At 42.3% G+C, this 27,563-nt stretch overlaps 1 protein-coding gene across 2 annotated transcripts in view; it reads right to left on the reverse strand.

Moving 5' to 3' along the window:
• CRTC3 (CREB regulated transcription coactivator 3) overlaps window positions 1–27,563 on the reverse strand; it is a 104,177-nt gene that overhangs the window by 1,493 nt on the left and 75,121 nt on the right. For both annotated transcript variants that reach the window (XM_018566471.1, XM_018566470.1), the window contains 8 exons: window positions 17,375–17,413; window positions 13,505–13,590; window positions 11,900–11,949; window positions 10,202–10,419; window positions 6,641–6,936; window positions 5,282–5,461; window positions 4,590–4,670; window positions 2,808–3,012 (listed from right to left, as the gene is read on the reverse strand). In XM_018566471.1, the coding sequence (XP_018421973.1) occupies window positions 2,808–3,012; window positions 4,590–4,670; window positions 5,282–5,461; window positions 6,641–6,936; window positions 10,202–10,419; window positions 11,900–11,949; window positions 13,505–13,590; window positions 17,375–17,413 (1,155 nt within the window). The remainder of the gene's footprint in view (window positions 1–2,807; window positions 3,013–4,589; window positions 4,671–5,281; window positions 5,462–6,640; window positions 6,937–10,201; window positions 10,420–11,899; window positions 11,950–13,504; window positions 13,591–17,374; window positions 17,414–27,563) is intronic.

The following is a 27,563-nucleotide window of genomic DNA, read 5'->3' on the forward strand; positions in this document are numbered from 1 at the left end:
TGTGGGCGGGGCCGGAGCTGCGGCAGGCTGGCGTGTGGGCGGGGCGAGAGCTGCGGCCGGTTTTTACAGTTTATGTGCCGCTACCCCGAAAGTAAGACCTAGCGGATCTCTGTAATATAAGACCTACCACCGAACTAGGTCTTATTTTCGGGGTAGGTCTTATATTACAGAAATCCCTGAAGATAGTGCTAGGTCTTATTTTCGCGGTAGGTCTTACTTTCGGGGAAACACGGTACCAGTGTGCATGACCCCTTAGAAATAATATTTATGCTTTAAAAGAGCAATGCCAGACAGTACAACTACTCAGCTATAGGTCCACTGACTTCCTGCTTAGTGCTTCAGACCACCATACAAATATCACCATGTCCATCCCCATCCTTGCTGCCAGTGGTATGAGAACCCCTGCTTGTGAGAGATATTCCCAAACACAACAACTTTTGGCACCTATCTCAATTATGTATCATCAGGAAACTGATGAGGGCCCATGAAACAACATCATTCCTCCCAGTCTCATTCTCCCTACTTCCGTTGTTACTCTCCTTGCATGGCTCAATATCATTTATCATATTGCCTTCTGCTTTCACAGCTTATGCTTATTATTGCCTTCTCCTATTAGTGCACATGCCAGATCTGTGGGGGGAGCAAGTTGGACTTTCAGTTCATCTCCATGGAGCTTGTAGGCACATTTGCACACTGGAGTACAGACACAGGGAGTAAAACTGAATGTAAACACTACCCGGCACAGCGGAAAGTTGGACATTGTACATTGGGACCAAGCTGCATCTGAGAATGCAGGAAGGTCTTGTAGCACTCCTTACTGGATACCCCAACAGCAGGGGAGGGTGCTCGTAGTGACTGCGGATGGAACCAGCACACTTAAAAACCTTTCGGGGTCACCAAAAATTAATTTATTGAGAACAGTTGTCAAATGAAAACAAGCGCTTTCAGGGTCCCTTCGTCAGGCTTACCGTGGACAAAGTGCAAGGATTTTCGGTGTGCTGGTGACATTCTTTCAAACAACTCAAGCTGCATCTAAGGTCTAATATTTGGAATGCTAGCAAAATAATTATTAACTTTATTCCTTGCTCCTGAAGACTTATCTGACAGTTCCAAGATGGACAACCAGTCCCACAAATCCGTGGGATTGTTTGACTTTATTACATCATATATTTACAAACGCAAGGTTCAGCTGTAATTTTTAGAAGGACAAAAAAAAACAACAATATTCACTTCCCCCTTTAGCTGGTATACCAAAAATGAGATGTCAGATGCAGCGCCCACCCCCAACTAGGGTAATACAACCAGAATATGCAGCCTTAGAGTGCTACATAAAAGTAACCACAAAGTGAAGATAAATATGCAGTCTTACAAAGCTAGGCTGGCATTCAGGCAAACATTATCTTCAAAGCCTTTAGATCTGGAAACTTGGTACACTCCTTTGGGAATAGATAAAGCACTCTATTAAGTAGTTTCCAGCGGATTTCCACCACAGCCATCAAAAGCTTTTGCAAAGACTTGGGACTATCTGCAAGGAAACCACTCCAATGTCCAACCAGTGTATTACATCACTGAACCACAAACGCTGCCCAATTACACAGAATGTTCCTGGGCCCCCATGTACGGGAAACAAACACAATTTGCTTCAAGTCTGGCTAGTTTAAAGTATGAATCAATGTGGTGTTCCTGGTCCATTTCCCTTTGGGCTCAAAGAAATTCAATAAGTGGTACTTCTAAATAAAGAAATCCGGATTTCTGCCTCTAAAGCTTCTTAGACAAGAAATGTGTGGTGCCTTAACTCAGGACATTCTGCAGTCTTGACAGTGGATTTGGCTAGTTAGGGTAGAACGCGAGATTCTTTCCCCTTGCCTTTCTTTTGCTGTTGAAATGTATTATAAATGCATTTGGAAGCTCAAGCATAATTGTTTCTGCACTCTTTTAGCAATGAAAGTTCCATTGAACCTTTCCATATGGCCCTGAATCTTACACCTGTCATTATCTAAGACTTCAGTTCTGGACTAAGCAAGGACTCTTCCTAAACGAGAGCCATCACATGGCCGACTCCATAAGATCTTTAAGGAGTTAGGCCAGACCAGTCACAGGTCACCTTACCTGATGAAGTAATGGTAATGTTAAGATGAAACAAGGGGACAACGACTCTGAGTATGTTTTACATGCTGGTTTGTGTGTGTGCCATGATGCCTTTCTACTGTTTGCTGTGAAATGAGGGCGCTCCTGATGTAAAGGTGGACTCTAAGTGAAAGGTGGCACTTTGTGTTCTTGCATGTGGTTCTCCATTAAAATTCATACCAGACCTCTATCTGGGATAAGGGACCCAGCGTAATTTTTTACAATTTTAGACTGGGGCTCCTCAAGATTTTGTTTAACCCTAAAGGGTGCCATGGCTGAAAAAAGGTTGAGAAACGCTGGTCTAATGCCATAAATGACCTGCCCACTCAGAATAATATATCTTAGATGGAGGTGGAGCATTTTGGGGGCTAAGCCAGCTAGTCTTTTTATATGTTTGAGTACAGCAATAACGGGATCCCCATGCTAAAATGTACAACTCTGTTCTCATCTACTTGCATTTCCGTAAATAAAGAACACATGATGTTTCCTGAGAGGACTTTGCACAATGTCAACTACACTAGTTATGAGGAGATTGATCACTTTATTCGCATAAAATCACACGATACAGTACTGTTGGTGTTGTGTCCCACCAGGATTTACATTCCAGCTAGATGCGACAAGATTTGTTTAGAGGCAACCTCTGAATGGTGGACATTCTGCTATCAATAATAAGAGCTGACCTGTTAAGATGATGTTTGGAACACTTCCCCCGTAGGTGGAATACAAGTAATTTGTCCGCTGCTGGAAGGGGTCCTGGAGGTTTCCATGACTCCCCCCTAATCCCATCATGGCTGCCTGGGAGTACTGGAGATTCATATTGGGATCAAAGAAATTGGTGTTGGGTAGAGAACTGCTTGGACTTTCATACATGTCATACTGTTCTTGCTGAAAAGTAAACGAAAATCAAGAAAGCCAATAAACGATGTGCTACATAAAAGCTGAATAAAAACATTTCACACCAACTAGTAGTTTCTTTCTATAAATGACAAGCAAAACATTTAGAGAACAACTCTGATAAAAAAAACATTTACATACTCATTGTTAACATTAACCACAATCCCATTGTGTACAGGTCCTCATACCCCAACAGTGCCTGTATGTGAAAGAATTTAAAAATAATCAGGGCCCACACCTCCATGTCAGAATTTTACTATATTGTGGATAGGTGCCTACAAATCAACCTACTGGAAAGAGTAAATATGAAATATACATATATATTTATAGACAATATTTTTTAAATTATCATATTTGTTATAAAATTGAAAAAGAGGATTATAATTTTTGTTTTAGCCCTGCACAGAAAAATATGAATATTTACCTGGCTAAACAAATTTTGGTTTGTGTGTGAAGTTGGGCTCCTGCTTATGTACAGATTACCTGACCTTCTAAGCAACAGCCTTCTTTAAGGCCCCATTCACACGTAGCGATTTATTGCGCGATTTCCGCCGCGATATCGCGCATTTTTGCAGCGCGATATCGCGAGAAGTCGCCGGCTAATGATATTCAATGGAGCTGTCTTAGCTCCATGTCGCGCGTCGCAAGTCGCTTCTACAGGACCCTTTTTTTGGAGGATTTTGCACAATTTTGCTTTTTTTCTAATGGAGCCCGACGGAGAAGGTCGCGCTACCGTCGCTGGAACGCCGCCCCGAAAGTCGCGCTATCCCGGCCGCTGCAAAAGGTATGTCGCTACGTGTGAATGGGGCCTAAAGGGAATATATAGTGTTTTTTCTAACCTTATATTGCATATGAATAGTCTGTATTTTCATACCTAGCCAACAGGTGGTGGAGTTGGCTCCTTTTCACATTTTTCTGATTCCCTTTACAGAGCTGAGATTTATACAGACGCGCGCACGCAGAGACAGACAGACACACACACACAGTCACACACAGTCAAAAATTAGTCAGAGCAGTGACAAAAGCCCCTCTGACACCCTCCTGTAAATCTGCTTTGTCCAAGGTTTCAATTAGAGACAGGGCACCTGAAAGGATACCTCTGCAGTGCTCTCTCCTAACCCCACACTGCACTGGAATTCTTGTGTGAGCCCAGTATTTGAATGAGAGAGAAAGAAATATAACAGACATAAGATATCAGCTTACAAAAAAAAAAGTCAAATATACTCAAAATCATTACCTTTAAAAGGAAATCTGTACTGAGTACTATTTGGCCTTTTAAAGGAATATCCTAGTTGCATGCTTTCACTAATGTTAATCATTGCTGAATCACATTTCTGGAACAATCATACAGTTCAGGAAATCAAAATGAAGTCAGCACTCCTGGTGGCGTATTACTTGTTGCAGGCCATCAACTCAGAAGTGACGAAGCCACTGGATCAGTACAACCGCCAGGGAGCTTTTTATTTAAAGTGGCCAGCAATGTCAGCCTCCACACTTCAACTGTACAGGTTTCTTTTACATTCAATAAACTATTATCTGTTGCAATGCATGTTTATCATTACACTAACCTGGTGCCATAGGTACTTTCCCTGCCTTGTGGGTTGTTGCTGATCAAAGAAGGAATCTGAAAAGAACCCACTCAAAGAGTTCTATGGAAAGAAAAAAAAAAAAAATCACATGTATGATTAACAGACTACCATCCCACCCAGTAGGCTTGCAATTCTCCATCACTTCATTTTCTGACCAAAATAGAAGTGCGGTTGGTGTAAAGCAAAACAATAATACTGCAATCAGCCATTCACTGAAATGAAACAAATCCGATTATCCTTGGTTTATACAAGTGCCATTAAACACAAACCCCATTTATAGCAGTCATAGACATGGACATAAACATTTTTATACTTTGAAGAAAGTGTGATATTCTTCTTTACATTCAAATTGCCTTACAGTGAACTGCCAAGCCAAGGTAGAAATGGTGACAGAAAGCTGGACAGGAAGACAGTGGTGTCCAGCAAAACATCTTCACATAATTGCAACTTTCTATCAAATTTTCTCAGTATTTGTCTTTTTGTTTTCAATCCTTTCTGACTAAACAATGAATCTTCTCAACCAGGAAAGCATGAAAAGGAAAACACACCAGGGCAAAAGGGAAGCACAACATACAAATCTCAATGGCTAGTTGCAGCAATTTATGTGGATCAGCAAATAGGTAAATGGGAGGAGACAAGAAAATTGCGTGTACCTCAAGTACTATACTCACGTTAGCCAAATTGAGATCCAGAGGAGGGCATGGCACAGGTGAGGGAGGCTGTAAATTTTGTGATTCGTGAGGATCGTGTACTTGTTGTAGTGAATGCTGGGACTGGTCTTGATACAAAGGATAAGGTGGAGGAGGTTCCAGTGGAGGCAAAGAAAGAGGACTCCTGTCCATAGCAATTCCCTAGCAAAATAGAAAAATATGGCTCAAATCAACATGAAAACAGCCGTGAGCATCTAGGAAGAAGGTGGCTCCTTGCAAATATACACACTAGTGCCTCTATAGCACTGCTTTATTTTACAGTATCTATAGGCATAACTATTATTGGTTTATGCCAGTGTCAGGATTTTGTTTTGCGGTCCATGTTCCATTGGGCAGATTTCTTTATACTTCCTGTTCTGTAATCACTGCAGGAAACCTCTGAATAAGGAGGTTAAATCCCCTCTTTAGGACAGTTTACACAAGTAAGCCCCCATTGGAAGATTTTCCATCACTGTTCTGTGACAACTGAAACGTTTTAGATTTCCTATTACTCTGCACTTGAGGAGCAACATCACCGGGACAAATAGCGAGGGTGAATCTCCTCAGTGAGTGTGACAATGTCACCGGGACAAATAGCGAGGGTGAATCTCCTCAGTGAGTGTGACAATGTCACCGGGACAAATAGCGAGGGTGAATCTCCTCAGTGAGTGTGACTAGGTCACCAGGACAAGTAGCGAGGGTGAATCTCCTCAGTGAGTGGTCACCAGGGTAAATAGTGAGGGAGAATCTCCTCAGTGAGTGGTCAGCAGGGTAAATAGGGAGGGAGAATCTCCTCAGTGAGTGGTCACCAGGGTAAATAGGGAGGGTGAATCTCCTCAGTGAGTGGTCAGCAGGGTAAATAGTGAGGGAGAATCTCCTCAGTGAGTGGTCAGCAGGGTAAATAGGGAGGGAGAATCTCCTCAGTGAGTGGTCACCAGGGTAAATAGGGAGGGTGAATCTCCTCAGTGAGTGGTCAGCAGGGTAAATAGGGAGGGAGAATCTCCTCAGTGAGTGGGACAATGTTACCAGGGCAAAGAGTGAGGGTGATTTTCTTTAGCGAGTGCTTCCATGCCACCAGAGCAAATAGTGAGCATATACCCCTTGCAGTGCAGTGGGAGCCCCGCTGCAAGGGTAGTTTCTTTTAATTTCCTTAGAGTTCATCCAATCACACATTTCTACTATTATCCAGCACAGCAGCTGCCAAAACAGTGACGCCCCTCCGTAACCTCAGGATGAGGAATTTATAAGCTTGACACTTTCAGTAAAAACCCCACATAGCAGAAACACAACAGTTTATAACTCCAAACCACCCAAGCACACAATTTCCAGCTAAAATGTTACCTGAGAGCTTGCCATGCTCATGGGGCTGGTGGGTGAAAACTGGCCGCTCATGCACCGGCTTTGGTCGCCACCTGGTGTCAAGGTGAGAGGACTGACAGGAGTGTGCTTGCGTCTTGGCGAACTGCCAAGCGCAGCCGTGGGTAGAGAAGGGTTGCTAAGGGAGGCCAGTCGAAGAGATTGGTGAAGCGATGCATTCGATCGGCCAGATGGAGGACCGTGGTTGTTTACAGAAGAAGCAAGAGAGGTGTTGTTCAGTGTTGCTTGAATCTGTGGATTGCTCCGTGTGTTCTGCAAACCTGTCGAAAGTGTTTAAAACATGTTTGAAACCAATACAACATTTGCTTTTTATCCAGGTAATACTAAAGAGTATACTCTAGTCCCCATAGATCAGAGGTAGGCAAACTTTAGCCTTCCGGCTGAAACTACAAAGCCCATTAGCCATGGCAAGACTCTGACTGACACAAGCATGACGGGATTTGTAGTTTTATTACAGCTGGAGGGCTGAAATTTGGCTACCCCTGCTGTGGATCATACAACCAGAGCCCCTGCACCTGTTACGAGTCAATATATGTCTATCTAAGCGTAATCTTACAGATTATTACTGAAGTTTTATGTACCAATGAAATTCAATAAACCAACCGAGTGATTCATCCTGGGCCCTCTGACTTTTCTACAGACAAACCCCTATTCACTGCCGTATAATGGCAGCATTATCAGGAACTGCTTCATGGAACTTGAACTTGCATTTTTAAGTCAGAGAGTGGGATGTGGGGCACAAAGACCCCATTGAAAGGGAAAAAGATTTCCATGTGCTTTTATTCTTATTTTTTCTGGCTCACCCCTTACCCTAGTTTAGCTCAGCCCTGGGACTTGCCAGTCAGGCTCCATGTGACACATGCACTGTATTTGATTTCACGTACCTGGAGTGAGGAGTGGCTCTGTTTCCTATGAACATGCACTAAAGCAAAGCAGATTTTTTAATATAGTGCACTTAAAAGGTAACTCCGCTGAATGAGAATTGGTGAGACAGAGTGTGGACAGCACAGTGCGTCACTCTCCCTTTCCTAGTAACCATCTGCTCAGCCTGTAGCTGGTATTCAAACAATAAAAGTCAAAGGTAGATCTCAGCCAGCCAGCCAGAGGAGCAGGTCAAAAGTCCCAGAGATTAAATAAGGGTCTGTCCACACTGGGTCCGTGCGTTAGTGCATGCACTTTTTGTTTAATCCTATTGCAGTGCACGTTATTGCAGTACTGTAAGTCGCGGCACGATCGATCGCATTGCGAGCACGAGATGTGTTTGGTGTGCCATTCAAATGAATGGCAACGCAATGCGTCTCCCATACTGTTAAACGGTAGGTTGATCAGGCCCTTTTACTGTTGGATTGCAGAAATGGGGCAAAGCAGTAACTGTTATTACATACGCTAAAAAAGCAAGTACTGCAAAGTGGAGTCTTCATGTATTCACTGGCTTGACCCTTTCGCTGCCAGAGCCACATGTACATGTTAAAAAGCACATTTTAGGCCTTAGGCCTTAGGCCTCATTCACACAGTGTAAACTCAGGCCGCACACATCCATGCGGCGTGCTCGCCTGTATCGGGCCGTTCCCGGGAGGGACGCGACAGTACGCACACCTGAACTGCAAATCCGTGCGGGTCCGGGTGTCCATACTCGGAAGCAGACGGAATGAATCCTGCCTGCATCCAAGCGCGAACTCCTGGACCCACACGGGTCCAATTCGGGTGTGTGCATGACAGTGTACGGCCGCGTTCTCCCAAAGGGAAGAAAAGGCTGCTGCGTGCAATCACGCAACACCTGTCCCTCCCGGGAACGGCCCGAAACAGGCGTGCACACCGCACGGCCCGAGTTTACGCTGTGTGAATGAGACCATAAGATTACTGACCCCTTCAAATTATTTATTTTCTGAAAGCAACGACCCTGTAGAAAAAATGGTGGCAGTTGCTATTTATGAAGTCACACAATATTAGCGCATTTATCAAACCCAATTTTTCCGTAAAAACGACTTTAAATTAATTTTAGTGCACATAAACACAATAGAATGGCAAAATATAAAAGAGGTGGCTGCGTAGACAGATACCAAAACATGTCAAGCTTCAAAATTGCAGGCAGTCATGAAATGTCAAAGACGATTAAATATGTGTTTGTGTTCATAAATTGTGTACCTGGGAAGCTTTGGCAAGCAAAAAAAAAAAAGTTTCAGTTTTTTAATTTTATTAATTTTGTGCTTGTTCTTTTTATTTAATTTTCGGTTTATATTCACGTTTGATCAGTTTTATTCCTGGCCAGGGGATGACAGGTCTGAAACCTAAAGTGATGACATCCTTGTAATTTCTGCCTTGTTTCAGCAAAAGGACGATCATCAGACAGATTCACGGTTTGGCTTCTGCCCCACCTGCAGACACCCGTCATGCTGGTCCCAGAAGCACAGGAGGGGCAGCGAAGCCCAGAATACATGGCGGGGCAGCGAAAAGGTTTGATAAGACCTGCAACCACAGTAAGGAGGCAGAAATACCACAAAACCTCACAATATTCTTAAATATTATCAAGTTACTGGCTCACTAAGGTTAACAATTAGAGCTTCTCCCATCCATGACTACCTTCAGGCAGTACTGTTACCATGAATGTTTGGCAGAACTTGGCCCAAGTTGCCAACTTTGCCTATCACAGTAGCAAACAAAATGATGACTTCAGGATACAGATCATCTTTTTCCATTGATGTCTGTGACCCGATTGGGGGATTTCCAATAATGTAAAAAGCATATCATTTTTTTAGCAGAATTGCAATGCGCTTAAACACGGTTAGGCCAACTCTCCACTCCAGCTATAGAAAAACATTAAATCCCATCATGCCTCTGCTTTTGGTAGTCCTGCCCATGGCTGTCAGTCTTGCAATGCCCTCTCTGGCAGTGTCCCTGTTAAGCAGATTCACGTCATTTCCTGTGTGGTCACTTGGACAGAAAGTGAGGGAAATTTATAAGGACAGGAATATAATCCAGACAGGTGTTCTGTTTTCTATAGAAAACCAATAATAAAAACTAAAATGTGTGGGACTTGGTTTTTATCTGTAGAAAGTCTTTTTTTTTTTCTTCTGAACTGTTATATTAATTTGCAAAGTATAATTGTATCACCCCCTCCGCTCTCCTAATTAGATATCTCACTAAAAATCACAGTCCTCACCATCCTAAAGCTAGCAGCATTTTACAGAGCGATAACGTGTGATAATCCTTAATTGACTTTTACTTTCAAATAAAAAAATCAGCAAAATACAGTGAATTCATGAAAGCCGAACGGAAGTCACAGAAATGGATATTCAGTCAGACAGATCCTGTGCTAAAAACCTTCATTTTTACACTTGCCCCATCTCATGTCTGATCACCACTGTGTAGTCCAATATGTATCACGCTTACCCAATGCATGCTGGGGGCGATTGAAAAAAGGCATTTGCGGCACATTTCTGGCGGTGTATGTAGTTGGAAATGTTTTAAACCAAATTCATGAAAACCCTGTGAAAATGTAATTGCTCAGATAGAACTTCAACTTACCCGGAGAGTTACTGATGCCCAGATGAGTCATAGCAGCAGGCAGCCCACCCGTGCTGTTTTCTGTGCCCATGCCTGCATACGCCGTGTCATCTGGGTCCAGGGGAGTGGGCAATGGAGGGGGGAAATGGAGGTTTGTAAGGTCTGGCAGTGAACCACCTGTGTTTAGATTCCCCTGGAAATGTGAGAGGCCTAAGTTCTGATCAGAAGATGGATAAACTCTGTAGATGGGGGAAAAAAAAGAGAGAGTAAAACACAAATGCTCAGTTCAACTTGTCACACTAGCTTTTGCAATACTGAAAAAAGGTTGAAGTAGGCAAGCTGCTTAAACTCGATGTTACCCATATTAATAAAATGACTGAATAATGCTAACTGCACACCCAACAGAAGCTAAAACAGTCACTGCAATCTACACCATACTGCTATTTCTCACTCATTACTCCTATCAGAGAAACCATATTCTATTTATACTAAAACACCACAGGAGGAAGAGGTACTACAGATCATCAGGGACAAGGGTAGATGATAAAGCTTTGGATGGGTGCCTGACACCTGCAACATAAAACAAATTGGCCATATTTCTGCTACGTGCAGTTGTCCATAGAAATCAATTACAGGGTGCAGCTGTATATGGGTATACGCCAGTACTTGCATAAACATTCATATGGAGGCATAACCCTGAAAGTAGGCAGTCTGCGATCAGGTATGTCTGCACATGTTGTATACTAACAGCCATTAATTTCTATGGTTAGCTGTACACAGCACACGTGGCTTCTGGGCAGGAAAATAAGCTTGATTTACATGTTGTACAGCTACAGGTGCCTGTGTCCATGGAACCTTATAGATATTATACCTCCAGACACAGACCTGTAGGTCTTTTTCACACAAAAAAAAAAAAAGGAAACCAGAGACAGAAAGAAGCCGCATAAGGCCATAAACTTTGGAAAATCCTTCTGACCCTTTGTGACAATTGAAATAAACTGCTCGCAGGTAGGCATTTATGGCAGTATAAACTCTGTATGTCTATTCTGCCCTAAAATCCTTTCCTCTGTCAGCACTTCACTAATTGTATAACGGCAGCAGCGCACACACAGCCCAGTGTACAGAGATGGCATCTGCAAGATGGAAATGCCGGGACAAAGTAACTCTTGTGAGCATGTGTGGGAGTTACATCATCCTGAGCCCAAAAGCAGATGGGAAGAAGATGGAACCTGTTCAATGAAGAACAGGTGCCACTTTGCTGGAGGACAGCGGAAGGACAAGTGTGCCATACTATGATGATCTTACTTGCACATTATAACAAAAGTTCCAGGGAGGCCAAAACTATTTAGTTCCACTTTAATCAGTGCTGCAGAAAGAACGATAATCTTTCATTGCTATACAGTGAATTTATAAGGTTTGCCTTTACAGCTCATATCCCTTTATCTGCTCATCCCTTCTTCCTTCGTGTAAATGTATCCCTGTCATGTGGGGAGTATGGAGGCTGCCATTGCTGACATTTAACCCTTTTAGAAACACTGACCTATAATAGTAATACTAGAAATGGGGAATTTAGCATTTTAAAAATTAGCAGCTCACCAATTTCTTCTATAACAGGCATACATCATACATTCCACACAATTCTCATACCCGTATACATGTACAGTAGTGAGCAAAGAGAAGACATCCTAGAAGCTAAAAAGGAGAGACTTTGGTACATACTTGATTCCAGGAACTTCACATGACCGGGGACGAGATGCCATAGACTGGACCTATACAGAACACACAACAGAAATGAATTCAGCTTACAGGCAGCACCAGCATAGTTTTAAAATTGATAAACTATTAAAGAGGACCTATCGTTGAATTTTTAAGGTGAGTTAACAGACTTGTTCTGATGGAGAACATTAACAGAAAGGCATAATATTTCTTCACGATCTCTACAGTGCTGACTACGTGATCAAAATACTAGGAATGGACCGTCCTAGACGTTTCTTACATCTAAAGCATAAGGGATAGCCACTAATGAAAACGTTTAAAGGAGAACTATGGGGTCAGTGTTTTTCCCCATAGTTCTCCTTAGGGTAACGGGAGGACACAAACTAGCGTCCTCCCGTTACCCTAAGCTCAGTATACCGCGAGCTACAGCTCGCTGTATACTGAGACGCCGCACCTGGAGCGGATCCCGACGTAGATGACGGGATCCGCCCAGCTGCGTGAGTGACAGCTGGCTCTGCCTATCTAGAGGCAGAGCCAGCTGTACCCGCCCCCTCCCCCGTCCGTTCCGCCAGTCAGCGCTGGCAGATCGGAGCGGGGAGAAGGGAATCCAGCCCCTCCCCCTGTCACGGCAGAGAGCCGTGACAGGATCGAGAGGTGAGGGAACCCGGTATGTGTTCCCTCACCTCCCGATCTACTGAGCCGACCTGTGACAGTCTCATTGTCACAGGTCGGCTTAGAACTATGAGGTGAGTGGAAATCACTCATCTCATAGTTCTCCTTTAAAGGAAAAACATACAAAAAAAAAGTATGTAAGTAGTTAGCTTCTCTATTGCCTGTGCCACCAAAAGCTGCTCCAATGCCGAGAAATCTTCTATTAAAGTGGAAGTGTTGATCTCCTGGGTCCCATGCAGCTCACACTGGTTTCCTCTTTGGCTCCCACCTATTACAGGATGCCGTGGAGGTCAGAAAGTAAATCCAGTGGGGGCTGGAGATGAACACTCCTGGAAGGGTTGGCTTCCCTTTGGGCGTCAGCAGTAGATATTTCAGCATTGGAGTGGTGTTCGGTGGCAAGAAAAACAGGAAAGGTTGAAAATTTACAGGTAAGCCTCGGCTTAAAAAAATAATAAAAAAGTTTATAAGCGACAGGCTCACTTCAAAAGTTTTATACAGTATGTTGGTGGCAGGTGGTATAAGATCAACACATCTGTTTAGGAATGGTTGTAGGTTAGTATTTACAGACTATTTCAACCATGCCTCTATTTTTTAGAGCAACATGGCGGGTTTTACAACTTTACCCCATCAAAATTTGACAAGTCACACTGTCAACCACGTAAATCATGCAATTAACACCTCTTTTAATGTTAGACTTTGAGCAATCAGCATCTGCCTCGACCCATTTCATGAGACCAAGCAGATTGGATCAAGGTGACTGAGTTGTCCATGTGGGTATACAAACTAGGACACACATTTGAAATGAAGAAGCCACCTGCATGAGTGTTGAAACTACTCCAGTTGAATATGACAAACTGCTACCAGCTATACAATGACCTGGAGATATAAGAACCAAACAGATTGAGACTAGAGCATTAATGTAAGATAAAACTGCACCTCTCGGGCTTCCCATAGCTGTTTCGGAAGTGGCTTTGAAATGTTAAGCATATTCTCTTCCGCCAAAGCACTTGGATATGAGAAAGCTAAAATAGAAGAAACATTTTTACACACAACAGTTCTCACAAACAAATTCATCCTGTAATGTAGATATACTATTTTACATAGGAGAGAGAGAGAGCGGGCGAGAGGGCAAGAGAGAGCGAGCGAAAGAGCATGAAAGAGCGAAGGAGAGCGAGCGAAAGAGCATGAAAGAGCGAGGGTGAGCGAGCGAAAGAGCATGAAAGAGCGAGGGAGAGCGAGCGAAAGAGCATGAAAGAGCGAGGGATAGAGCATGAAAGAGCGAGGGATAGAGCATGAAAGAGCGAGCGATAGAGCATGAAAGAGCGAGCGATAGAGCATGAAAGAGCGAGCGATAGAGCATGAAAGAGCGAGCGATAGAGCATGAAAGAGCGAGCGATAGAGCATGAAAGAGCGAGCGATAGAGCGAGCGAAAGAGCATGAAAGAGCGAGCGCGAAAGAGCGAAAGATCGAGAGAGAGCGAACGTGCGAGCGAACGTGCGAGAAAGAAAACGGAAAAGAGAGCAAGAAAGAGTGAGACAATCCCTTTGGTCACGGAAACAACTGTTCAGTTCAATAACATTTTTATAGATTTCTTTTTTCTGGTTTCTTCCTTTTTCTTTTCTCTCCACTTTCTAGTATGAAATATGTTTTCTATTTGTATATGTTCTGGCTCCTGGTACAATAAATGTGTGACCTTGCTTAAACACCTAGATATACATCTCATTACAAGAGTGTTGTTGCTTTTCATTTTTTTGTAACGTTATTACATTGTGCAGGACAAAGTATGTTAGAATTTCTGCCAGGCAGCAACATTTCTATTCATTATGTATCCTCCTCATGGTGTTATTGAACACACAATGTTTCTGTCTTCCATCAACCATTGAATGACATGACATACTAAACATGATTTGCAGTTTACTATATGGAATTCAAATTTAAAGTGTATTCCAGACAAATTGGGATAACACCTACTTTATATTTGTAACATTTTCCCATTCACATAGCATACCAACAAAAAAATTAAAAGAATTACAGCTTAACTTTTTTAGATGCTTTTTGTGCCACCTCCAGGACCAAGATCCTGCTCAGTTCTCACTTATCTGGGGAGTTGGGGGGAATTTTGTTTGGAATAACCCGTCTGTACTGTTGTAAACTAGATAAGCAGGAATGTCTTTCCTAACAAGGGGTTAAAGACTTGAAGACACTGGGGGGAATGTATCAAACCTGGAGCAGCTGTGCATGGCCACCAATCAGTTTGTTCAGTTATGATTTCAAAATGAAAGAGAAGCGGATTGGTGGCCATACACAGTTGCTCCAGTTATATCTAGCAGTAGATATAAGCAAAAAAACCAGCAGGGTTTAGAACCCCTTTAAGGGTCTACACCACCAGCTTGCCTCAACTGCATAGCTGTTGGTCTGTGTGTACCTGAACAATGCCAATGTGCTCAAATCGAGCCGCATCACAACGATTTGTAGAACTTTATCAAAATGTCACAAGTGATATTTCATGAAGTTCTATGGGCTCACCAAGGTGCACCAAAACTGCATGTCATACATTCGTTAAGCACACACCACCAAAACATGGTGGTGTGAACCGAGCCCATTCCTGGCAATGCATTTTGCCTTGTCTTGCGGCTACACTGGAATAAACGTCCAGTGCACCCCGCACACAGATACACTACATTCCTTGTGAACATGTGTATGGTTCCGATAAATCCATAAAAATGTATTGACTTCCCACTAAGGCAGGGGTCTCAAACCTCCGGCCTTCCAGCTTTGGTGAAATTACATATCCCATGATGCATCTCTCTTCGGGAGTCATGTCTGAGAATCTTGCAATGCCTCATGGGATTTGTAGTTCCACCACAGCTGGAGGGCCAGAGATTTGAAACCCCTGCACTAAGGAGTCCATTTAAAAAAAAAAAAGTGCCTATTCCGCCAGAAAAACTTCATATACATACATACATACATACTGTACAAGGCAACCCACGGTTGTGAGAATGGGGCAAAAAATGTTTGTTCAACAGTTTAATTCATAATGAACAAAGTGAATCTGAAGAAAACCGCACCATGGCCAGTAGATGGAGTGGAGGATAAATATATATATTAGTAATGATATTCAATGTTTGAATTCTAGAGACATTGAGCATATCATTATAGCCATTGCTATGATGGTCATGGCAATGATTGATCTGTTCATTCTCTCTAATTGCTCCACTGTATCTCGTTACTAACGCATACTTATTTCATACGCTCCTCAGCTCCATCTAGTGGCCATAATGTGTTTTTTTTTTTACGATTCACTTTTTGTTGTTATCAATTAACCCCTTCGTGACGGGAGACATACACTGTACGTCCAGCCACAAAGGGACCAAATGACTCTCACGTACACTGTACGTGACAAGTTATTTGCTGCTTTAGAGGGCTTGTAACCGCTGAGAATCAGCTTTTACCATTCATTAATGGATGCCAATACTACAGAGGCATTCATTAATGAAAGGGTTAACCTTTTTCAGACACCCGATACCTTAATATCGGGTGTCTGAGAGTCACAGCATTCTGACAGCTCGTATAGATCGTGAGAGATATCTCTCTCAAGCTATACTGGCTTTTTTTCTTTCTTTCACAAATAGATACATAATGTATCTATTCCTGAAAGAGGAATGTTTCAGTTTGCTGATCGTTGTTGCAACAATCAGAAAACCTTTAGGCCCCGTTCACATGTAGCGACTTATCGCGCGATTTCCACCGCGATATCGCGCATTTTTGCAGCGCGATATCACGAGAAGTCGCCGGCTAATGATAGTCAATGGAGCTGTCTTAGCTCCATGTCACTCGACGCGGTCGCAAGTCGCTTCTAGCGGACCCTTTTTTCAGCGGATTTTGCTTTTTTTTTTTATGGAGCCCGACGGAGAAGGTCGCGCTACTGTCGCTGGAACGTCGCCCCGAAAGTCGCGCTATCCCGGCCGCTGCAAAGGTATATCGCTACATGTGAATGGGGCCTAAGTGACAGCTGAATCCTGAACTGCTGCAGGATCAGTATCACTAACTTATTATCGGCTGTTCTGAAGTTTGAAGCAGCCTGATAATAACCAAAAATGTATTCATTTATCAAGCAGTAACAGTGAAAATAATTCACAATGACTGCTTGATATAAATAAATAAAATAAAAATTTTAAGTTTAAAAAAAAGTTAAAAGTGTAAAAAAATAAATTGTGAAAAGTGTAAAAAAAAAAAATGTGTAAAAAAAATAAAATAAAGGACAAATAAATGAATGTATTTATTGCATTTTTTTTTAGCTGTGCTGGTTTTGTAAAAAAAAAATACTACAAATCAAAACTGGGAAAAAAGTGTATTTTTTACGTTTTTTTCCTCTTTTTTTAATATTTTATTTGTCCTAAGTGAGGCGTTAGGTACACATATGTGATATAAATATGTAGCCCTATCTGTTCTCTAAAAAACAATATATAGTATGTGTGGGTACACTTTGTAAGAAAGTATATTACTGACGTGGAAGAATCACACAGCAAAAATGTCAAAAGTGTGTCAGTCATTTACGAACAGAAACTAAAAACAAGCTCAGTCACGAAGGGGTTAATCATTGGGAGAGAAAATAGCCCAAGAACATTTGTTTTTGCCCCATTCTCACAAAAACTGGTTAACTCGTACAGAACAAATATACCTGCAGTTTTGCTGGACGAATAAGCAACATAGAAATTATGTGCCGGCATTATAGATGCCTGATTGTAAACATCATAACTGCCATCTGATAAGGTTAAAAAACAAGACAAGGCCCCATATCTTTACCTTCTCCGAAGCTGTTCATTTCCCCGTCCTGTAAACTTGCTGCAAAAAAAAATAGATGTGTAAAAAAATACAATTTGCTTAAACAAAAAATATGAGAGAGTAAATCACTTAATTCTTCCATCCTAGCTAAATAATATGGCTGGAGGAATCTTTCCTGCTGGCTATGGAGTTATGACAGCCAGTGCCCGCGGCTGTCAAAAAAAACAAAAGCATGACTGTTGCTGTTGGCCGAGTGATACCCAAAAAAGAGATTTTGTTAATTGCTAAGGTACTTAAATTAATTTGTAAGATTTAACTCCTGAGTTTAGTGTCACTTTAAGGGTTGTACGTGACAGCAAGTGAGGTGAATCTCTCCAGTGGGGAAACAGACTGCATTTAAAGCACTTTTGTTGACAGAATAGGAAAAGGCTAGAACCTTTGTATGGTTTCCAGCACTGTCTGCATCCTTGTTGAGATTTCTTTACTTCCTGCTGTATCACCAGGACAGGAAGTAGCGGGCAATCTCATCAGCAGACACAGAGATAGCAATCAATAAAAATCTGACATAGGTTGTACAATGTTAAAACAAAAGTCTGGTGTTCCACTTTAAATTCTTAGCAACCTGGCAGTGGAGGAAGCAAGTGACACAAGTGAATATACTCTGAGGGACAATATAGCTACACAAGCACAATAAACCACTAGGGAGTATGGGAACTGTGTACCGGAAGCAGCAGCAGCAACTACTGTAGGCTCTAGGGGCTGCTTTACACAACACAATATCTTAATTAGAAAAGAAAGAACATAGAGACACATAGGTGGATTGTGTGTGTTAGACCAGGCACAATCTTTCTCATAATGCTTTACAAGACAAGAAACACAGCATCTATGCAGACATAAAACTACCTATCACAACGTCCCATACAAACCAAACCATGATGAAGTTATCATACGAATATGAAAGGCACATAAAATACAGCTGACCAATGTTACTGTACATGTATTCTGTGTTTGTTTTCAGCCCACATTTTACATCTTACTTTTATCTGGGGGTTTAATATATAGGCAGACACCTTCAATACCATATGTACACACACACACACAGACACTATATTGCCAAAACTATTGTGACACCCCTCCAAATCATTGGATTCAGGTGTTCCAATCACCTCCATGGCCACAGCTGTATAAAATCAAGCACCTAGGCATGCAGACGCTTCTACAAACATTTGTGAAAGAATGGGTCGCTCTCAGCTTAGTGACTACAAGCGTGGTACCGTGATAGGTTGCCACCTGTGCAATAAGCCCATCCATGAAATTACATTGCTACTAAATATTCCACTGTAAACTGTTAGTAGTATTATAATAAAGTGGAAGCAACTGGGAACAACAGCAACTCGGCCACGAAGTGGTAGGCTACGTAAAATGACAGAGCGGGGTCAGTGCATGCTGAAGCGCACAGTGCGCAGAAGTCGCCAACTGTCTGCAGAGTCAATAGCTACAGACCTCCAAACTTTGTGTGGCCTTCAGATTAGATAAAGTTAAGTGAAAAAAGTAAAAAATATCATGGCCCACTTGCCAATGATAACCAGTTGATTGGTAGGCTCTTTCCTTACAGAGACCCAGGCTCCCCTGCATAGAAGGAGGAGGACAGGAGCCTGCCAATCAGCTTGTTACGATTCCCTGGGTGATATTTGGGGGCGTACAGGGACAATGAGGGTATGCTAGGACTTGTAGTTCAATTACGATATGTCCTAGCATGCTCTCATTGTACCTGTACACCCTCACATATCACCGGGCGTGCAAAATTTTGTTCTGCCCCGGACGCCCGTTACTCTGGTTACGCCACTGCAACCCAATATTGAACCCTACAGACTAAGACTATATAGACATGGTACATGAGATTGTCCTCCATCTACGCTAAACTGTGTGGATGGAAGAATTTCCCACTGGACCAAGATTCAGTATCTTGCTAGTCGGCCCCGCTGGCTTTCAAAACACCTGAACAATCTGATTGGATGCAGGCATTGTTCAGGTGTTTTGAGAGCCAGCAGGGCCGACTAGCAAGATACTGAAGCTTGGCCCAGTGGGAGATTGCTCCATCCACACAGTTTAGCGTAGATGGAGGAATCGGTTGCACTTTTTCCATCTGACCATAGAAAACTTGCAGAAAATCTATAGGTGTATGGCCAGCTTAAGGCTACATTCATGTGGGGCATTCTGGGATTCCTGCAGAAAGAACCCATGGTTTCTTGGTGCAGGAATTCCAGGTGCCCCTATTCAGATGTGGCTGCTTTACCCATTCAAATTAATGACAGGGTAACAGCGGCTGAATCTGTCACCAAGAGCATCCCAATGTAAATTTGCATCGATCCGGCATCCAGTCTCAATCATCTATCCCGAACAACATGTAATCATACCATGTAAAATTACATGCAGACTGCTGACAAATGCAGCTGCTGTCACCCAGTCATTAACTTGAATGGGTGTAGCTTTAGTTCTGCATTCTGCAAGAAACAGGAAGGGAATGAAACGGACCCACACCTTCACTGTAATGCCTAGTGGTTGTACAGAATGTCCTCCAGAAAAACATCACCAAACACAATCTGTTCCCACAAGACTGCAACATAATCAAATCATGTTCTGTGAGTTATTTCAAAGTCTTTGCCCAACTTCTTGTCACAGATAAACTACTCGCCGGCTGACCCCAAAGATTGACGTTTAAAGCAGCCTTATTTCTTTATCGTACCATCAAAGCCATCTGACATAGATCTGTGTATGGGTTATGTGTAGAGGAATCAATGATCGGGGTTCAATATCACTGGAAACACAAAAGGGCAGCTAGTTTTTTATGCTGACTGATGCAAGTGAGAAGTGACAGACTACACAGGAACACGGCTTTTATTTGAACTGAAGCAATGCTTTGAAGCCAACTGATGCTCCTGTCTGAAAGATGGCGTGTCACATGTTGAAACCTCTCTCTGCCCGAGCCGTTTCTGCATTTCAACTGCACCATTAAAACCACCCACTTTTTTTTTTTATGTCTCACAATATTAGCTCAACGGTTTATTAAATTTCCAGTAGAACAATATAAGCTCCAATAAATCTTACTGCACACAAACAAAATATAATTACCCAAATTAGTAAATATTAAAAAAAATTAACCCCTTACAATGAAAATCTACAGATTTGTTTTGCCCCCAGGGGTTAATTTTTTAAAATGTAACCCGCTCATGATGGCGATGTTTAAAGTATGTCACTGTCACCAAGTGCGACAGTGACATTGTATGCCAGATGACCACTAGCTTTTAGAGAATTTTTTTTTTAAATGTTAGCTTTTAGTTTTAGGCTGAGAAGTACAGAAAAATGTATCAAATCCTAGAGATATGAGGCGTTTCCAAATAAAAGGACAAATAAAAGAATTAATTTTTATGTTTTTTTTTAGCTGTGCTATTTTTCAAAAAAAAAAAAAGTAAAAACTGGGAAAGTGTTTTATTTACGTTATTTCCCCTTTTTTTCGTCCTAAGAGGCACACATATGTGATATAATCGTATCGTATAGGAAGGAGAGAAACTGTCACAGGAGGGCGAGCGGTGCTGGGGAGCAGAGCGATCTGAGGGGCCGGCGTCTCTCCTCCAAAACCGCTCAGCCTCCTAAGGCCCCATTCACACTGAGCGATTTATGGAGCGATTTTTGCCGCGATATCGCTCATATTTCCGCGCGATATCGCTCTATGTAGCTTCTCCAATACATTTCAATGGAGCTGTTCACATCTCGTCGCTCAATATCGCTTGTAGCTCGTCGCTGATAGCTTGTCGCTCCTACATGAGCGACAAGCTCCTGATTGCATACAGCCCAATAGGAAAAAGTTGCGCGACACGTCGCTCAATATCGCTCAAAGTCGCGCGATTTTCATGTCGCTCAGTGTGAATGGGGCTTTAGACAGATCAGGAGAAAGGTGTGTAGGCAGTGACAGCTGTGAGCACTGTCACAGGAAGCTGAGCAAGCAGTGTGGGGAGCTCGATCTCCTCTGACAGCTGACTCCTCCCCCGCACCGCCGGCCCGGCCTCCTGCGACAGCTGTCTCCACCCGTACACTGCCACTTCCCGGATTGGTCACAGGAGGCTGAGCTCTCCTCCGCGGGGGAGGAACCAGCTGTCCAAGGAGACCGAGCTCTCCTTCCCGTACAGCTTGTTCAGCCTCCTGTGACAATCGATCCAGGGTGGAGAGTGGGTACAAACACTCAGAGATCAGTGATAGCTGAGTGTTTGTAAATAATTGAGGACATAGTCTGTTTATTGTGTCCCCAATTATGAATGATTTACTGCACTTCCTGTTCATTCATAATTGTAATTATAGTAAACATACTCTCTCTATTCCTGTACATTTATAACAGGGGCTGCAGAAAAAGATTGAGACTTTGTGTCCTCAATGTCTTTTTCTATTCTAAAAGGGAAATATCAGGGGGCTGTTAGAAGTTTTGTTTTTGGTTCTGTAAATATAATTTCGGTGCACCTCTAATATATATACACAAATTATATATATTTACACACACACACACACACACACTATATTGCCAAAAGTATTGGGACGCTTGCCTTTACACGCACATGAACTTTAATGGCATCCTAGTCTTAGGGTTCAATATTCCGTCCGCAATGTTGTGCACAGTGGACACAGGAACATTAAGATCTCTGGAGATGGACTTGTAACCTGGAGACTGTCCATGCTTTTCCACAGAAACTTGGAATGCAATTATTTCTTGCAATTTGGATAAGGTATATGTGTTTATTGATTCTGCGCTGGATGGGTGAAACAAAACTGCTCTGATTTGGATAATTTGGATAAGGTGCCAATAATTTTGTCCAGTCCGTTTTTGGAGTTTTGCGTGGAATGTGTCAGATTTGGCTTTTTTGTCTCATACCAATACAAACAAAACAAATAAACATGAGAATGCCGAAACATTAGTAATTGCAACAATTTTCTGACAAATACAGGGGTGCAAATATTTTTGACCATGACTCATACGTAGACAGACAGACATATATACAGCCCCGGGAGTCTGGGACGAGTAGTCCTCAGTAAGAGACTCTGTACTGAGAACCAGTGTAAAGAATATCTGGACAGTATTTCATCTCTTACACTAATATGCCCCTAATATGTAACCATGTGCAAAAATGAGCTCTTAACAGTTAAAGCCCCCCAACCACTAAAGCAAACATGCTCAACTCTCCAGGACATGAGCCTCTGTACTGACAGCAAGATGTCCTACATTGTAATCATGCAGCACCAGAAGAAACCACACTGAATAGCTGGCATTTAGTTGGCCTTATGTATAAAAAAGGAAGTGACATGATCGTACTTGTAGTCCATTCTTTCTTTCTCCCATCCATGATAGTGACAGGAAGAAGAGTCGGGAGGAGCCAAAGCAATACATCCACAATCCACTGATCACGGTTGCAATGCTTTACCAGCTCCATTGCAGAAAAATAATGAATGCACATTTTATCTTTTATAAAAGTAGTGTGAACTGACTACAACTACAACCTGAATGCATTGGTTCCTGCAGTTCAACAAGCCAACACTAGAGGGAGATGACCAAATTCTCTTCTGAAAACCTCAAGTGAAATCATGATGCGTGTTGAATATTCTTGATGCTTCGCAGTTTGTTTACTGCATTTACATAATTTACAAGCGCCAGTTGGATTATCTAACAGGAAGTTTGTATCTCCAGGACTAACTGGCAAGCAGCAAAGTGACTCTTAAGCAGCATCATAGCTCAGAGGTTTGCAAAGATCTGTATGCAAATGTGTCGGCTGCACTGCGTGCTTTTTTTTACACCCCTGCTTTGATCTGCAGCGATTTAGCTCAGATTCTATCTGCAGCACTGCCGGCTGGTGCAGTGTAATATCACAGCTGCAAGTGACATAAGGCATTAGATGAAAACCGAACAGACTTCACTCTCCGGAATGAACACAAGCAACAGCAGTATGCACAGAGATATTAGTAAGCTTTAAGTCATGAAAATATTATTTCTGCAAAACAGAAAAACATAAAATGTGATCAGTTTACATGGCAAGAATACAACATTATTAAGTCTAAAGTGTATTACCACTTTTGCACTCAAATTTGAGAACACCCCTCTATGCGATTGCTATGTGTTCCCATTCACACAACATAACCAATCATTTAAAAAAAAAATATTTATCTTTCAGATGCGTCTTTGGTGAAGGCCTCTGTGCAGATTCCTGGCTACTCTGAGCAGTTTGAAAGGGAAAGTAGAGACAAAGTAAGGAATGGACTTAAAATTTACATACAATGCTTCCAATTCTTTAAAGAAGAACTCCAAGGAAAATGTCATTAACCCTGCAGTGGGGCTACACCCGCACTGCAAGGGTTAAATACTCCTTTGTGTCTAGGTGCTGAAAAAAAAGTTATACTTATCCGATCATTCAAACACGTTTGTTCGTAGACCAGACCCTGGAGCATCTGTCCCCCTCCTCTGCAGCGGTCTAAGATGCCTTGTGTCATCACATACACAGTGTATAGACCTGAGGACGCTGAATAACATAACATCTGTGCAGCAGACACACTTCAGTGACCGGAGAAGCAGGGAGCCGGCTTGGTAGTTCAGGTGATTGTGACTTTTTTTTTAGCACCTTGAAAAAAAATGAGCAGTTAGCCCTTGCAGTGTGGGGGTAGCCCCACTGCAAGTGTTAATAAAAATGTTCCCTGCAGTCCTTTAATCCTTTGTTAGGACAGCCAGTGTTCAAACTGATAATGAGATCTGCCAGCACAGTATAGACAGGGTTCATTAAGAGTAAACAGGACTACATAGGGAGAAGCTAGGTGGGATTTTAAGTAAAAAGAGGTGAAAAATATTCAAAATGATTGCTTACTTTTTTTAAGCTATGCATGTGAATGGGGACGTGTAACAAATATAAAGTACGTATTATCCCCATTTGGCTACAAAAGTGAAAATACACTTTAAAGCTGAACTTCAGGATACGCAAGCATTCTCCAAATGCAAGAGACACGTGTATTCCTAGTTGAACCTCGTTGTGCGTTGCTTTCAGATCTATGCAGTAATGCAAGAACTTCCTTCAATATAGACTGGGCTTTCAAATTGATGCATGCAAAGTGGATTCACATCTTTTGTGACTGCAGAGAAATAGATGACGGGTTTTTCTTTATGGTGGCCTTCAATTAACCTGTGCTTCATTTTAAACCTGAACGTCAGGCAGGTATAAAAGATACAGATTAATACTGTAAAGACATCAGCATAGCAGCTATAGCAGGGACCCAGAAGACACTAATACACTCAGGGGTGTGGACATTATTATAAAAACTACTTGTCCAAGGACTAACACAGGGACCTCAATCTACTTGTCACTCAGGACAAACCGTATTTAAGCGTGCTAAGAAGCTCTTTTCATTGATCACTAACAATGTGCACTTACAATTTGTGAGCGAAATTCAAGATCCATGGTTTGCAGTGTGGAAGTGGAATGGGGGGAGCACTCAGTGCACACATACAATGCCCTACGCATATGTTTACTAGAATGCAGATGGCGGGGTTCGTTTTAATTTTAGTTTTTTTAAATATTTCTCATTATCTTTTACTTCTTTATTTTATTATTTTTTACTTTATCAATGTCTTCTTTTTCACCTAACTTTATTGCCATCACTTTATTGCTATGTGATAGCATTTGGAGGTTACAGGTTCTTTTTAATGAACCGGGTACCTCCAATATAGGAGTTGAACACAGCACCTTGCTCGATCTCCTGTGACAGCTGAGACAGGAAGGCAGAATTACCAGGTAACTAGCCATCATTTTTTCACAGATATCTTCCAGGACAGCATGCTAGAGAGAAGTGGGAGTTCTCATTGTGGCAGTTTAACCAAATTAAGAAAATTATTTACCTAGGAGAAGTCTAAGCAGAAAAATAAAACTATTTACACTAAACCAACCGTCTAAGAATACATGAAATAACACTTAAAAAAGATAAAAAAAATCTAATCATAGAGTCACTGACATTATCTATTTTTCTTATAGAACATACACGTAAAACTAATACAAAATATATATTCATCATGCAGCACATTCTATGTCCAAGCTGAGGTCCAAAAGAGTAAAAAAAATGTTTAACAAGTTCATATATAAAACAATAAAAGTTATACAAGGCATAAGCTAAAACAAAAAGGAGAGAATGTTAAAACATAAGAAATATTTTGGGTTGTAAGTAAAAAGTAGCTACAAAAGAGGAGCCACAATGCGGACGGAAGCTTCAGCTTCATTGTAAACATATAAAAGCATTTACTTTAGAGGCCTAAGCTTTAAAGTACACATAAAAAGGACACCATGTGTACTGAATAGCTGCCCAAGTATGAGGCCTGAGATGAAAAGTATATCAGCAGTGACCTCTCAAATACAGAAACAATATATACAACAGCCATTCCCAACATTTATACCCTAGAGGGGTAAAATACATTTCCAGGTCTAAAGAAACCCCTTCTAAAAATGAGATATACAGCTCTCAATTATCAATATCAAGAAATAATAAAGACTATTGCATATCTTGAGGATTTAACACCCATGGTGGATCATTATTACCACTAAAACACTAATAATTAATAAACAGCATGAATAGGACTGTATGTCTGCCAGCCAGCACCTCCCATTGTCAGAATACATGAACAATGACTGCAGCTGATTGGCTGCAGACAATGTGAGGCTGAGTAATCCACTCAACACAGCCACACTAAAACTTCTGGCCGCTTCCTGTCAATATGGAGTAAATGAAACCAGTCCTAACCAGATAAACGGCACTTACACACCCTTTTATTAGGTGGGTTAGGGACACATAGTGTTAAGGGTATGGTGATTCCCAGCACCCAACGCCCAGGACATGGAGTTCCGGTCGCAGGGCAGGTGGATTTTGCTCTACATTTACTCACAACGCTTCCTGTCTCAGCTATCACAAGCCAGGCTGCACAGGAGATAGAGCACAATGTTGTACTTGATCTTCTCTGTTGGAGGGCATGCTCCATAAAGAGAACCATGTCATAGCAATAAAGTTAAGTAAAAAAAATTAAACCAACCCGCTGTCCCCACGCGAATGGGCATTTTGTCTGTGTGCGTCGAGTGCTGCCCCCATTCCACAGTGTGCCATATTGTCGTAGCCAGGCAGCAGCGCTCTCTAACAAGAACAATGAGCATTAAAGGGCAAGTTCACTTGGGAAAATAGAACTACTCGCTCAAATCTAGCCCTCCCCCCACTATTATACTCATCCTTGCAGTGAATGGTCCTTCCCCTCCACCGATACGGGTGCACTATCCGTACCCCCATCCAGCGCAGCCCTGTGCTAAACATTTTTAATGTTGCTTACAAATTGCGAGCATTGGTCAGCGCTGACTAATAGGAAGCGCTTCTTAGCACGGTTAAATACAGTTTTGGTTTAAATTATTTTTTTTGTATTGGGACGAGTGGATCGTGACGAGGGACGAGTGGATCGTGACGAGGGACGAGTGGATCGTGACGAGGGACGAGTGGATCGTGACGAGGGACGAGTGGATCGTGACGAGGGAATCGTGACGAGGGACGAGGGAATCGTGACGAGGGACGAGGGGATCGTGACGAGGGACGAGGGGATCGTGACGAGGGACGAGGGGATCGTGACGAGGGACGAGGGGATCGTGACGAGGGACGAGGGGATCGTGACGAGGGACGAGGGGATCGTGACGAGGGACGAGGGGATCGTGACGAGGGACGAAGATCGGCACGAGGGACAAGTAGATCGAGCCCCTGCTTTAGTCCTTAGACAAGCAGTTTTTTTTTTTAAACATTTCCACACCCCTGTAATACCACCAACCTTACAAACACCCAACCAACTGCATTACACTTAACTGTAACCAAATACTATGCAACTAAGCCATACTACCTGCTCTATCACCCAACTAAGGATCAACGTATAACCCAAGTAGGATAGCCCTAAATCTAACATATTACTCCTGGATCATAGAACGTAAGTAACAAAACAGATTTACGCTTACTCAACAACTCTGTGTGTCTCAATTCTGCCTCATGACTGAACTGTGTTTTGACCTTGTTCTGTTGTGTACACATCTGCCCCACCCTACACCAGCGCCCACAAAATGACACGCATGGCTCCCTGTGCTAGTGACTGCAATGGGAATGAAGAGGCTGATCA

This window comes from Nanorana parkeri, unplaced genomic scaffold, assembly GCF_000935625.1.
Source record: "Nanorana parkeri isolate BGI_ZX_2015 unplaced genomic scaffold, ASM93562v1 scaffold951, whole genome shotgun sequence".
Taxonomy (NCBI): domain Eukaryota; kingdom Metazoa; phylum Chordata; class Amphibia; order Anura; family Dicroglossidae; genus Nanorana; species Nanorana parkeri.